The sequence below is a fragment of the Bombyx mandarina genome, chromosome 16 (genome assembly GCF_030267445.1).
Source record: "Bombyx mandarina strain Sakado chromosome 16, ASM3026744v2".
Classification (NCBI taxonomy): Eukaryota; Metazoa; Arthropoda; class Insecta; order Lepidoptera; family Bombycidae; genus Bombyx; species Bombyx mandarina.
In genome coordinates, this window is record NC_143222.1 from 2,719,338 (window position 1) to 2,734,805 (window position 15,468).

General features: G+C 39.5%; 1 protein-coding gene across 4 annotated transcripts; it reads right to left on the reverse strand.

The window, feature by feature from the left end:
* Positions 1–441: 441 nt before the first annotated feature.
* LOC149501229 (chymotrypsin B-like) lies at positions 442–14,631 on the reverse strand. Of its 4 annotated transcripts, none has more exons than XM_089733584.1 (9): positions 14,511–14,631; positions 12,424–12,636; positions 8,811–9,163; positions 8,292–8,382; positions 5,335–5,451; positions 2,809–2,979; positions 1,968–2,138; positions 1,578–1,734; positions 442–664 (listed from the first exon to the last, which is right to left on the reverse strand). In XM_089733584.1, the coding sequence occupies exons 1-9, from the start codon at positions 14,538–14,540 to the stop codon at positions 474–476; spliced, it is 1,494 nt and encodes a 497-aa protein (XP_089589710.1). In that variant the 5' UTR covers positions 14,541–14,631; the 3' UTR covers positions 442–473. The 4 variants fall into 4 exon arrangements, with proteins under 4 accessions (XP_089589710.1, XP_089589713.1, XP_089589711.1 ...); XM_089733587.1 differs by lacking the exon at positions 14,511–14,631 and adding an exon at positions 11,621–11,792 and having other exon boundaries at positions 12,424–12,564; XM_089733585.1 differs by lacking the exon at positions 5,335–5,451.
* Positions 14,632–15,468: the final 837 nt, after the last annotated feature.

Consider the following 15,468-nt stretch of genomic DNA (forward strand, 5'->3'; position numbering starts at 1 on the left):
CACCCGTTTCGGTCTCTTCAGAATTCTTTAGGCAGTGTCAGGTTAACATCACGGGAGGACTGCCAAAACGAATTGTCGCGGTATTTTGATCAGAGGCCCCCAAATAGCTATAGCAATGGGATCATGTCCCTACCTACAAAATAGCAAACAGTTATCGAACAAAATGGTACCTACATACTTTAGTTAAATGTAAATAAACTATATTAAAAAAATGTTGTGAATTTTCTTAACAAATGCGAAGAAACTTTTTCCCCAACCTACAATATGGACAGTCATAAAACGCGTCTGAAGTCACTATTTCTAAATAATGCGCTCTAAGATTTTTATGAGTTACGCTATGAGTTTCTGAAGTGGAGACAGAGGGCGGTACCTGTTCGTAAGTACGTCAAATCGAGATAACTAGAATACGACTACTTCTCTACTTAAATAAACACAAAACAATTTAGTTATTCGTTTATTGTTATTCATTGACATCACAAGAAGTCGTAGACATGCTGTTTGATCCAGGGCAAGTGCTTGGCGACGTCCGTGAATAGGGCGTGACTCTGACAGGCGTGCTGCAGCTCGGGCGAGTAGTAGAACGAGAGCACGCCGCGCAGGTACCATTTGTTCTTCACTCGGACCATCATGCCGCCCCCGCTGTCGTTGTGACAGTTACTAGTGCCTGGAACACACAGTCCTCTGCTTCGTGAGTTTGCTGTGAGGTCGGGACTCGTCGTGACTCGATATTTGAAAAAGATTGGCAGCTCGAAACTATCTCATTAGACAACGAACTGTTTATGAAACTTGTTGAACTTGCAAGTAGCTACTTCCACGTGTTCACGTGTAGAGTAAGACCACTGAGCATCAGACCACAGTCAGATGATTGTGAAAAAAATATTTATATAATTTATAAAAGATAATTTTCGAGTGTTGAAAGATCCCAGTGGGCAGGGTGGTGGTACCTATTATATAGTTATATAGTTATTACGCACATTACAATTTTGCAGGTCATATTGTTATTACACGATGTTATCCGTTTAATGGAATCAATCGTTGTTCAAGTTCGTATTTCATTGGAAAAATTGGTACAAGCCGGTGGAATTCGAACACCAATGCATCGCTACATATGAATACACCGGACGTCTTATCCTTTAGACCACGACGACTTCAAACCACGGAGTTCCGACAGCTACAATGGAGGGTGCATGCGTGTGCGGACCGCGTGAGCTTACACCACACTCGCGTATGTCGTGACGGGCCTTATACAAATTTTGAAGTGACACTGTTCCGAAGGGACATTTTACTCCGCTTACAGATCTGTAGTCCTGTAGAGTCTGCGGAGAATAAATGCCACACGGTCGCGGAATGTTTATGTATGCGGGTGGAATGTCATGGATGCATCCGAGTACTTGACTTCCAAGTGCTTGACCTTCCTGGCCCAGGTCATATTACCAGGTAATAATTGGGTGACCAGGGATGGACCTTTCGATCATCTATAGGACTCAATTTAAATATAAATATTTCACGAACTTATTGTAGGCATGATTCAATCGTCGTTTATATCGTCTAGATTTGCTACTAAAATAAGTACGTACCATTGACATATTTCGCGCAGTAAACCTTATCGGTTAAGTAGTTCGCCAACGAAGCATCGTGAGCTTGAAGACAGGACTGCGTGTCCACCTCGGACATTTCGATTGTAGTTAATAGTTCATTTGGTTCTCCTGACTTATCGAAACCCCAGCCCCCCACCTGCAAAAAGTCGTCATCTACCATACCCTTCATCATTGTCAGAATCAGACTCAAATGTGGTCGGTTTACAAAACACGATCATTTGCACCGGGTTATGTTCTCTTTACGCATTAGGTTGACGTGAAGAAGTAAGAAACAAACTCAGTCACTTTAGCGTTTATAATGTAAGGTATGGGTTTATTTATATTTTTTTGTTATATTGTTGTTGCTTTCGCATATAATGTTGGCATTACCACTCCAGTTTTCGCGCGGTGCTTCTCGGGTACCGGAGCCTGCGGCCAGAGACACGCCGGCTGCACCGAGGTAGAGTATTTTATTCGATACGCAGCCTCCACAATGCTCAGGTCGTTTCTGAATGTTTGGTAGTCGAACTCCGGGTGAATTTTTATATCTTTGATTTCAGCCTGTCATATAATAGAAATAGGCACTTAAAACACTTTATACTTGACGAAATTTATCGAAAGTAAGTGTCGTTGGTCCGCTGAGTATGATGAGTCGAACGCGAACTTGTCTATTGGTCAAAAGATTTGACTGAGCGCTACAACATGTCCAACTTCAAACGAGTTTTGTTGAGAGAACCTACACACAAGTAGGCAGCGGCTTGACTGTGCATTGCCATTGCTAAAGTCCACGGGCGACGGTAACCACTCACCATCAGTTGGACTGTATGTTCATCTGCCCACTAAGGCAATATTTTTTTTAAAAATAATTGTTATAAAGTGTATTTGATTATCATATCTAAGACCTTAGAACACGTGTTTCGGGCAAAGTTATCAAGCTATCTTGCATCGTGGAATTGATTGTAGAATTATTTTAGAAAGTTATTTTAAAGAAGCAGCAAGCTGTAGTACCAACAACCTTGAAACTGGCTAGTAAGCTGGTTTTATTGATGACTCGATCGAAAAGGGAACACCACGGCACTGATTTAAACATTTTTGACGCCAAATACTTCTAGTTAGGTTTCCTTTTGCACTAGATGAGTGTCATTTGATGAGAACCTATAGATATACCTACAGACCTTTTATTGTTCCAGTACCAAATAACCAGCTTTGCCATAAAGCAGGACGTACTTACAAATATGTGCTTTTCGTTAACTAATTGAACGTGCAAATGGTGCCGCCCTGCAACAATGAATTCGAGGTCTCTTTCGATGAGCTGACCCCGGGCCGTGAGACAATGAGCAGCCGTGATCACGTGCCGCGTCGAAACCAGAGTGCCGCTACACCGATACTTGAAGTCCGTCATCTGGGGAAGTAAAGAGATACAAACATTTAAACACCATTTGGACTTCAGCCTCTTAGATTTGGCCGTAGTTCATTATGAACACTCACAGCTTAAATTCAAGAAATCAACTATAGTCATAGTACATTTTCATTGATGCATTGTCTTCCTATCTTTAGACTTGGAGTATTCGTATCCACATAGCTTATTTATATTACGTTTATAAATTCTTCTGGTAGCTGTTTCCAAAACCCACCCTTCCTGGCTGAGCCCTTTCTCGCCCTGTCCTGGTGAAACTAGAAAGGCCTCCGGGCCACCAGTAATCCCTCAACCACAACCAAAAAAAGTGTCTTTAAAATCTTAGTGTATTGTATTGAGGTAAGTACTGAGCTAAGTACAAAACATACACTAGTGCTTAACGAGCTTTTATAACCATTATTACTTTCACCTAATTCCCGATTCTTTGGGATTGCCATTAAAAGTATCATGATTATGGGTAAGCTGACTGCGGGTAGTAAGTTAGAAGCACACAAATCTATCTAATCTCTTTCAAGTTCGTGGTCTTTAATATAGTGTCGGATGGACAAAAAGGTATTGGTAAGAGTCTGGAGCATCCCAAAAGTTGTTCCAAAAACGCGAGACCATTGTTGAGACCGAACAAGCGTAGCATACCTTCAATGTGTGACAGATAAGATACAAATTCTGATATAAATATGAAATAAAAGCTGTATTTATCACCTTCACGAAAATCTTACAGAACCTACGTTCACGGAATCATAGCTTTTCCATGGCGCTTCTCCTGGTATCTATAAAATAGACTGCAGCTGTGGCGAGCCCTACGTTGGCAAAACGAAATGTACCATGTCTAGTATGAATGAATACATCAGGGTAATTGGGAACAACGAAATCAATAAAGCTGCTATCGTTAAACATAAATTGGAGTCCGGACTTAGACACTGGATTGAGTTTCATAAACCAAAGAAACAGTCCACTGAACTACACGAAGAAACTGGTTAAAAAAGCAATTGAAATTACAAGTTATCTAGTGAATGGAATGCAATATTGGACTTATTAAATTGGGTTCTCAAAGTGTTCGAAAAAACCGTGAGCGTATATTTCCGGAGCCAGTCAAACAGTTCCAATATTAACAAAACAAAAAAAAGGGGACTAAAAAGAGGGTGGGCAGATTTGTCTCCTCCTAACATTCTACCCGCAGTCTTCAGTCTACCCGTGATCACAGCGCTTGTCACAAAATATCGGGAGCGATCGGGAGTGAAAATCGTAATAAGACCCCGTTAATATTGTCTGTAAAAAAATATATTTATTTACTATTTTATTTTATATTTTTATTGTAACTTTTATTTGTAAACCATAAAATACTAGTCTATTTCGGTTTTTGGAAATCGTAGTCCATTATTTTTATTCTACAATTCCCGACGTTTCGTAGACTTTTATTTACAGTTTGTGTGGTCAGGAACGACTAAGGCGTCATTAGTCGGAGCTTTTTTTAAGGGGTTTTATTACCTGCTAACTAAAACCTTGAGGTCAAGTCTTATTTTAATTTATATTCTTAGTTTTATGACAAACTAGCGACCCGCCCTCGCTTCGCTTCGGAAACATTAAATTTTATTTTTGATAGCCGAGTCCCGCAATGTTACCCGCGGTTATTCTCGTACCGCGGGCGACGCCACGGAGCGAAGCTAGACTAAAAAAGGAGCCTAAGTTACTCCTTATATCATCAGCTACCTATTAGTAAAAGTCTCGTCAAAATCGGTCCAGTCATTCCAGAGATTAGCCGGAACAGACAGACAGACAGACAGACAGACAGACAGACAGACAGACAGACAGACAGACAGACAGACAGACAGCAGACAGACAGACAGACAAAAATAGTAAAAAAATTTATTTTGGTGTATGTGCCGTATATAGAAGTATATTCATATGCATGTAGTTAAAAGCGGTTATTTCAATATTACAAACAGACACTCCAATTTTATTTATATGTATAGATGATAATATGGAGTGAAATGAAATGAAGATGATTAATTTGAGACATTAATCAACTGAGATGAAATTAAATGAAATGAGTTGATATGGACATGTGATGAGACGAAATGAAATTGAGATTGGTAAGAGAATGTTAACTATGAATGTGGAAGGATATAGAGGAAGAGGTAGACCTAAGAAGAAATGGATGGGTTGCGTGAAAGACGATGTGGGTAAGAGGGGAGTGAGCGAAGAAATGCTATATGATAGAAGAGTATGGAAGGAGAAAACATGTTGCGCCGACCCTAGGTGACTGGGAGAAGGGCAGGATAATAATTAATAAAATTACAACTGTTCATTTCAATGAAAATTTAAAACATGATATGAACTTACATGATATGTATGAGCGCTTATCGACCTTAATATTAACACCTGCCAAGGCCAATGTATGGTCTCGATCGCTTCTCCAATGACCAAAGGTGATTTTGCGTATATTCTACCACAACGGCTCTGAAAAAAATAAGTCGCATCCATGAATCCGTAGGCACCTACAATAAAATGAAAACGTAGAAATCTCTCAATCAAATCAAATCAAATCAAAAAAATTTTATTCAACATAAATGAAAGTACATATTTGTTGGACGTCAAAAGAACTACCGCCAATTCACAAGAACTAGCCTCCGTCCTGAGAAGAATTGGCAAGAAACTCAGCGGGCATGTCTTTTTTTTTTTTTTTTTAAATATCAATCAATCAATAATACTCGACTCGCAATGTACAGTGAAACATTAAATAAGTCAGCCGATGCTGGCGTTCCCGAGCGACGCGGTGGGACGTCTTAAGAACTGGTTGTCACTGGTCGGGTGTCAGATTTGTATATTGATCGGTGTGCTTAGTGCGAGTTTTTTAACGTTCTCGATAGCGTAAAAGTTAGCTCATACTTGTATGGAATGGGATCGTTTCCGTAGGTTTGCCGCTAGGGGCGCTGTTCCAACTGCATACAAAATTGGGTTAACTTTTACGTTATCGAGAACGTTAAGAAACTCGCACTAAGCACACTGATGACGGCGCGTTTGTTCGTACGTCACTTAATAATGCCGGCCACGGTCCAAGCTGGTGCCAATTTTTAGCACTCTACGCGAAGTGAATGCGCACGACAGACGTCGACGAAGTTCTTATTGTAATACTAGTCAGGTCATAAGTATTGTCACACAGTAAAAACTTTTCTTTTAGAATACTGGCCACAAAAAAGTTTATTGAATTCGAATTTCTAATTGTTCATGAAAATAAAAATGTATACTTTTAGAATTTTACTCATTTTTAAAAGATGTGAAGGCGCGAATTCAAAGAAATCCCAAACGTAACCAGAAACTGTTGGCCCTTCAGATGGGGTTAAGCAGAACCACGGTAAAAAGGGTGTTAAATAAAGACTTAGGGCTTCGGGCATATCGAAGAAAAACAGGACATCGTTTGAATGCTCGTCTAATGGACCTGAGACTGAAGAGATGCTGCGCTTTGTTGAAGCGGTACGCGGGAAAAAAATATCGGGAAATTCTTTTTTCGGATGAAAAAATTTTTACCGTAGAAGAGAGCTACAACAAACAAAATGATAAGGTGTACGCACACAGTAGTGAAGAAGCGAGCAACCGTATTCCGCGTGTCCAACGACGTGTATTAAAATACAACCCTGACGAACCTTGTGGAACCTGTTTCTCATACCATGTTCAATAACAGGCACTGGGTATTCCAACAAGATTCGGCGCCAGCTCATAGAGCGAAGAGCACACAAGACTGGCTGGCGGCGCGTGAAATCTACTTCATCCGGCATGAAGAATGGCCCTCTTCCAGTCCAGATTTGAATCCATTAGATTACAAGATATGGCAACACTTGGAGGAAAAGGCGTGCTCAAAGCCTCATCCCAATTTGGAGTCACTCAAGACATCCTTGATTAAGGCAGCCGCCGATATTGACATGGACCTCGTTCGTGCTGCGATAGACGACTGGCCGCGCAGATTGAAGGCCTGTATTCAAAATCACGGAGGTCATTTTGAATAAACTTTAGTGTCATAAGAATCAATGTTTTGTTAAGTTCATTTTGGTATATGAATGGTTACATAATGAATAAACTTGTTTCAATTATTTTACATTAAACATGTGACAGAATTTATGACCTGACTAGGTATATTATTATTTATGAAGAAAACTGAGAAAGACAGTAAAGGAAAGAAAATATTGGGTGCACCTAATTCCAAGTAAAAGATTTAGATTGGGAACATTTCAGAACTTAATAGCAGAATTGAGAAGTGACGAAGTTATTAGATTTAATTAATAGCCCGACACCCGACAAATAACGGGTGTCCGCCGGGAAGGTATACTACTTTGTTTTGCCGCCATTTTGGTAAACATTGGTCCGGACTTCTTTTTGTGGAGATATCATACACTGCCCATATTAAATACAACATGTATCAAGATCCATTCTGTTCCGTTTAATCAAAAATTATAAACAAACAAAGTAGTACACCTTCCCGGCGGACATCCGATATGAACAGCGTTATTCTTACTAATAGGCGAGCGAATTCCTATAAGATTTTTTCCCAGGCGTCGAAGGCTGAAAGGCACCCGACATTTACTGTCGACGCCGACACAAAATCGGTTTCCGATAAGTGTGCATACCAATCCGACACCCGACAAGTGGGAACCAGTTCTAACCAATCAACTTGGCTGAGCTTAAACCTGTAAATGATGTTCTATGGGACTAAACGACTAACCGAACCATTCTTCCAACGCCTCGCGACCGAGATGCTGATGAACTGGCTATCCACACAACCGGCGTAACGATCCAATTTGATGTTTTAATAATCAGCACTAACTAATAATTAATGCAATGAAATGAATGACTAATAGTGGAAATAGATGAGCGAATTTTGGTAATTTTAGAAGGTCGCAATTATAGTGTTAACCATTTTACGAACGAATTGAAATAGAAGCTGAATCACCAGGTACATATTAGGAAAATTCTTACGAAGTGAAACTTCTTTTGCGGTGTGTAGTATTTTGGTTTACTTCATTTTTCATCCCAAAATCAAATTTATCTCGTAACAGGAAATGTGTAACTGTGTTTAAGAGAAACGTCCTGGTTCGTTTTGTCCTTTCCCCTTCTCCACGGTCTAGTGGTTCGCTAGACGCTCTGTCTATTTTCTCATTCTCGCTCTTCTTAAATTGTATACTTTCTCTCCAGTCGTAATGAATCTGTCGCGAGCCAAATTTTTTTCTCAACGCACCTAAAGAAGTTTCACTTCAAGAAACTTCATTCAGGAAACCATCATAAGAATAGTTTATATTGGAACTTACGCGTTCGCTCTTGTTGTGAAAGTTATTAACTGTATCCGGCAAAACAAAGGATACTGGCCCGCCGAATAGATCGTCAACGTCCTTGTTTTCACTGCAAATATGAATACGTCGTTACCAGGGATAATTTTTTAAGCAGATACAATAACCGTGCTCAGTGCAGACGGTGAATCCCGAGTTAATTGAAATCTGTATATAACTCCAATGGTACTTATGTACTGCCCAATTTTTTTTTTATTGCCAGTGTAGGCAGACGAGCATTTGGCCCACCTGATAGTGAGTAGTTACCGTCGCCTGTGACCCCCTTTGAGGCCATCTCTCGAGACTGGAGGCATGATTCATTCGCAACAAAAAGACATGCAATTTTGGTTTCTCGTGAGGGATAACTGTTTCTGAAGCATCGTCACGCTCCACTCTGACTGACACTGCTGGATGAATAGTTTAGGACAAACAGCACAAACGTACAAAATGAAGTGTCCATAATAATATATATGTATATAGATGTTTGAAGATAATACTCACGTCTTGTTTGTTGGATTAGGCACTACGCCGCTGTCGGTAGTGCTTTGTATATTGTATGTTGGGTTACTGGAAGCTTCCTCCTCCGAGGAAGGCAGAGCGCTTGGTCGATAAGGACATCCCCGCATATCGGTCCCGTGATAACGATAGTCTGAATGTAATAGGGACAGAACGAATGACGGCCCGCATATTCTGCGACCATTAAATGCTATACCTATCATTTTAGGAGGAGAGCTCGTAATGTTATATTCGACATAAATCTGTACTTTCTTCACTTCGCCGGGGTTGATTACGAAATCCGTTCTGTTGATCATAAATTCGTATTTGTTCTCCTGCGTCACGCTCCCTAGACAGTTCTAAAAAACATAAAGTTAATAATATCACATTAATAATGTATTCTTTTTTTAAATTAATCTGTGGTGATGTACGACTTGTGAATCGGAGAGGGAAGACGTATTGCGTTCATTTCTTGTTAATATCTAAAAAATAATCGAGGTAACGGCCTATTTGTTGTTACGCTTGGAAAGCTTCTATGTGCCAAGCTAGAAATCCAACGTGCATTTGAAAATACCATGTTAGCTTTCATTTGTTTTCGAATAATGGCTACCCTGAAATGCTTACTCTTCGATTCTCTCCTCTCTCTGACTCTCTTCTTAGATTGATTACGTCACGATAAACATAGACGGAATGAAAATACCGCCTTTGGCTTTACGACTAATTCATTCATACCACTCTGTAGTAATCAGAATAGTGCAGTTGGTAAGCGAAACAAAGATGTAACTGCTACAGGCAGATAAAGGCAGGCATCGATATACCAGGTGGACTGTGAGCTCGTCCACCCATCTAAGCAATAAAGAAAAAGAAGGAGAATGTCTCATGTGTTTCAATTGCGTACGCAGCTCGCTGGCCAAAGGACGCGAAACCAGTGATGGCAATAATTGATTTATAGCTTAAGTGGGTCAATGAGATCATGGCCCGCCTGGTGTCAAGTAGTTACTGGTACCTATAGACAACGTAAATACCACCATCCACCATGAAATGTGAGTTCTAAGGTCTCGGTTGTAACAGTACAACGGCTGCCTCATCCTTCGAACCGAAACGCATTACTGCTTCACGGCAGAAATAGGCAGTGCGGTGGTAGCTGCCCGTGTGGACTTACAAGACGTTCTACCACCAATAATTACGCGAATTATAATTTTGCGGGTTTGTTTTCTTTTACACCACTAGGTTTTGCTCGCGACTTCGTCCGCGTGGAATACTTAGGAATACTTAGGGGTAATTGAATAATAGAATGTTAAGGAGCTATTAACAATAAAAATCACTGTTTTATTAGACTTCAAAAGAGGAGGCTATCAATTTGACCACCAATTTTTATTGATGTATATGTTCTCCGATTTCTCGAGAATGCTTGAACCGATTCTGATAACACTTTTTTTTGTTCGAAAGGGTAGACTTCCCGAATGGTCCTGTAATCATCAGGAGCAGGGTCTGATGATGAGATCCCGGGGAAGTCGAGAAAAATCTACAATTTTCAAAGCCTATCTTGAAGTGATTTGGTTGTTTCTTGTTTTCACGTGGATTTTCTTCGTGATAACAGTGTTGATAATCATAATAAAGATTAATAATTTAAGTCGTTTTTTTTGTTTTTGATCATTATTATTAACTCCGTCGTTGCCGGTCCCAAGCCCAGATGCAAAAGGAGGAGGGTTGGTTTGATAGAAGACAATGCCAACTTTGTAAAATGTCAACGCCGAGTAGTGGGCGGCGGTCAAATAACCCACTCTCCGAGTCCACATAGCGATCTCGCACCGGCTTTCAGTGGTTGTGAAGGACTAAATCCCTTCTAAAAGACTGACATGGAAGGACGTGGGAACCCACCATGATTATATCCCAAGAAAACCACCCCATGATACAAGGAATAAACGAGATTTGTCGGACGACGCGGCTAACACCCGCCGCCATCAGGTAACCGGGCCAGATGGTGTGAAATCTGCTACCGAAGTTCCCGATGAGATAGGCCACCAGGTCTCTGAAGGAAGAAATGTTACTGGTGGAACCAAACATGTACGAGATAAAATCTCAATACAACACATCATCGTATTGGTACCTGGAACACAAACGGAATACTACATCCAGGAAAACTGAGCATTGTTGGCAGTGAAAGAGAACATCACAGAATCTCTATACTGGGCATCAGTGAAACTCGTCTTCGCGGGCAAGGCCATTTTAACATCACTACCGGAAGCACTCTGTACTTCTCAGGCAGAGATGACTTGAGCAGGAACGGCGTTGCTATACTCTTGCCACCATACATGAACAAATTTGTCCTCGGATACAACCCTGTGTCTGATACAATCATCAGTCTGAAATGAAATACAAAACCATGCCTTTTGAACATTGTACAAATCTACGCTTCTACAGCACAAGCTTCAGACGAGGATATCAAAGAATTCTATGGGAATCTTGAGAAGACACTTGATGCGATACCAGACCGTCAGATCACGATCATACTTGGCGACTGGAATGCTAAGGTTCCCATTTGGAACTTTTGCATTGAAAATGCACGTATCATCAATTTATTGCTTTTGCACATTTGACTTCATGACCTTTTTTTACCAATTAATCTAGTTATTATACATTTATTTTTTATTTATTTACTACAAGGAGAATCAACAACCAAGTAACATAGAATAATAATATAACAAATAATAGAAACAAAAAGCCAATTAAAGGTTCCCACCAATATAAACGAATTAACACTAGATAATTAAATTAAATTGTTTTGTTTATTTTGAGTAATACTTGTCGTATACCATTATCTGCCCGCTATAGTAGCAGCGGAATACGTAACGTGGGACGCCCCCTGGCTAGATGGTGCGATGACCTCCGCATGGTGGCCGGCAAGAAGTGGATGAGGAGAGCCGCAGACCGGGCTCAGTGGTGTAGATTGGGAGAGGCCTATGTCCAGCAGTGGACGGCTGTGGGCTGTTGATGATGATGATGATGATGATAGTAAAATAGGTACCAGTAAGTGTTGGTATGATTAGTGTTAAAATATATTTCTAAAAAGCTGTAAAAGGACGACTAGGACTATTTACATTAGTATTTTCAGTCGGAACTATAGCCGTCCTTTTCGTGCTCGTTTCGGGGCGACTTGAGGGAGCAGAAAACAAACTTTTTTTTTTTTATAATAATTATTCTTATTGCAAAATTTTCTCAAACTCTCAAGTAATTTAACAGTCTTTATAGACTGTTCTTGGTTTCCCTGGGACTTCGATTTGTTCTGTCTGACGAGACTTTCATTTTGGGAATGAAATAGATTTTTATTCCGGGAAAAAGAAGCTGATAAAAAAAAAGATTATTTCTTAACATAAACATTATGCTTTATAACATGACAATGACACATGCAACAGCGCTGAAAAATCGCGATCTTACAAAACGAACGAAGTCATAGTTATAGCTCCTAAAATTTTTACTATATTATTAAATGGTGAAATTTAATTTCAAAATGTTCGTTCGGTATTACATGCAAGCGTAAGTTAAGCTAAAAATGTTGAAATTTTATAAATTCTACAATGCCAACAAAACACGTAGTTTTAGTAGTAGTAGTTTTCACCTTAAACGCCTCAGAATAGTTGTCCAGATGTATGTTCAACCACAACGAGTGGATAGTGTAGTCGCTTGATAGCTTGATAACGCCGTACCATCTACCCGGATGCTGTATGCTTGTGTCGTATTCGAAGACACTAGGGCACGGAGACACCAGCGCGGGCTGCGGCTTCGTTTGAGCTGACACCAGCAGTATGAGCAGCAGTGAAGGGATACAACTCTAAAATTATTGCTTATTACTAAGTACGGGAGGATATATTTGGAATAATCCAGTGGTGTGTCTTTTATCAGTGCTCCATTCGCAATCGGTGGAAAGTTCCTTCCTTCTCCCGTAGCCGTCGTCAATACATCCTCGCCTCGGGAAGACACTGAGTATTACAACAGGTCTTTCGCAAAGGAGATTTAAAGCGATGGCCTCGTGGTAGGTGCAGTTAGTATCATAACCTGAATGTTGCTGTCTCTTTGAGACATGAGGTCACAATATATGGTTTATCTAACGAAATACGTACTTGAAAAATGTTCACGATTGACTTCCACAGTGAAGGAATAACATCGTGTAATAAAAATCAAACCCGCAAAATTATAATTTGCATAATTACTGGTGGTTTTTTTTTTTTTTTTTTCCACAGGAGAAAATCGCCGGATCCCCACCCGCGCGGCAGGTGGGGTATGTGGGAGTTGAACCTCACTAAAAACTCCTGCCGCTCAAAACCGACGCCCTACCTCGGAACGGGCCGGAGCCCAGTCGGGGCTATTGAAATTATAATTTGCATAATTACTGGTGGTAAGATATCTTGGAAGGTCGCACGGGTAGGTACCACCGTCCCGTCTATTTCTGCCGCGAAACAGTAATGCGTTTCGGTTTGAAGGGTGAGGCAGCCGTTGTAACTATACTGAGACCTTAGAACTCATATCTCAAGGTGGATGGCGGCATTTACGCTGTAGATGTCTACGGGATCCGGTAAACACTTAAGACCAGGTAGGCTGTGAGATCATCCAGCAATAAAAAAAAAACAAAAAATAAAAACGTTGTCGCTGCTTTACAGAATAGTAGAAGGCTTGTGGAAGCGGTCCATCGGTAGGTACTTCATTACATAAATTCGTAATTTTCCCACTTTGAGTTTTATTACAGCATGCTAGTCATTTATCACGAAAGTCGTAAACATAGTATTGGATTAGGAGATTTAGTTGTAAGAATGAAAATTGACGAAAAGTTTGAGCACGGATATAATTTGTGCACTGTCTAAAGTTTCAACTGAAACGGTGAATAATACAAACTGGAAAAAACACCCAACAACAAGCCCATGTAATATTGTTTATTAACTAAAAGACTGGTTTTGCCCGCGACTTCGTCCGCGTGGAATAGTTACTTTGGCATGGCAATCATCAAGGACTGATGATGGGATCGTGGAGAAATCCAGAAAAATCTATAATTCTTAAAGCCTCGAAATGAATAACGTATTTATTTGGATAGGGATTAAAATCATCTTCATAAAAACACTTTCACAAATAATGCTTTATTTTAGAACTTGGTTAGCATAAAAAATGTTATAGTGGGTCAACCTTAGTATATAGACATATGCTTTCGCGGACTTTTCATAGGTTATTTAAAGGGGAACAATTCTCTCATACATTATTTTAGCGAAACTTTAACCGTTTCCGCAGCGCACGCAGTGGAAGCCCTCAAAAGGGAAAAAAACCCGATTTTGAAACATTCTTTATTGGTGCTCCGCCTGCATTGATCTTAGCGTGATGATAAATAGCCTATAGCCTTCCTCGATACAAAGGCTATCTAACATTGAAAGAATTTTTCAAATCGGACCAGTAGTTCCTGAGATTAGCGCGTTCAAACAAACAAACTCTTCAGCTTTATAATATTAGTATAGATGAATACAGCACAAGTTACAATGAGATCGATACATAGTGTGTAACCATGTGTAACTTAAAAACACTCTTGTACGACCAGAGACCGGTCGCGAACAAAATATCAACATTTTCCTTAAACTCTTACCACTACACCGCGCACAGAACATTTTAATTACTTACTTAATTTCAAAATTCACTTTTTTTAATAAATTATAAAAAGGAACTTACATTAATTGATATAATATTTATAAAAGCCATTATCAACTTTGCGCACTTCTTACACCGAGAAAACTCCGTAACGTCTGCAGACAAATTTATAACAATACAATATTCGACAAACTTGGGGTTGCCATTTTAAAATTTACTACTGTATTTTTATGTTTGAGGAAAAATGCAGTATTTTACAAAACATATACAGTCAAAACCGTTTACTGCGACATCGTTTAGAACAACATACCGGTTATAATAACCTAGAACAAAGGTCCCGGCTGAATGCTATATGACCGCCTTATTAAAAACATTGCTTTATACGACATTGCTAATAACGACATACCTGATAAAACGACCACATTTAACTAATATTTCGGAGAATTAGATCTGTTAGAACGACCGGCTAAGCTGTATTGTAAACAATTTGAATAGGTATCGACATTTGTCTTCAATGGCTATTAAAATCAGGAAAGAAAACAATAGGATTTCGTTTAGTGTAGGGTCTTTTCTAATTCTTAGAAACAAAACATGTGCATGCGGTAGAGTCAAAGCCCGCTTCTTCATATCTCTTCAGTTAGTTTGTTACTTATCTATACACAAGATGCACCAAAACTTTTATTTGTGAAACTTTCAAAATGTCGCAAAACAAAAGAAAACAAATTAATATTGTAGAATAATCGCGTATTATATCCAAGATAGAGAGCAGTATTTCAAACAAAGACAGCAAAGGAATATGGTGTATGACACTCGACAATTTCAACCATTTGGAAAGAGAGATGACGATACGTTAATCAAATTCCAACGTGAATTACAAAATATCTATGCACAACAGAAGTGTTCCAAACAGACCAAAATTACAGATTTTATGCTCACAGAAAAATAATATGCATTGTACTTATGTGTAATAAACAAAATGTACATAGTTGAATAAATATATTTTTCCAATAATTCCCTATTGATTTGTTTGTACTTGCAC

Bases quoted from the DNA above. Each gene is read 5' to 3' on its own strand.
- LOC149501229 (XM_089733584.1), bottom strand. From the start codon at position 14,540: ATGGCTTTTATAAATATTATATCAATTAAT. The intron at 5,452-8,291 runs GTAAGTTCCAAT...TATTTTTTTCAG, and splicing joins TTCACAACAAGAGCGAACGC to AGCCGTTGTGGTAGAATATA. The intron at 2,139-2,808 runs GTAAGTACGTCC...ATTATATGACAG, and splicing joins TTAACGAAAAGCACATATTT to GCTGAAATCAAAGATATAAA.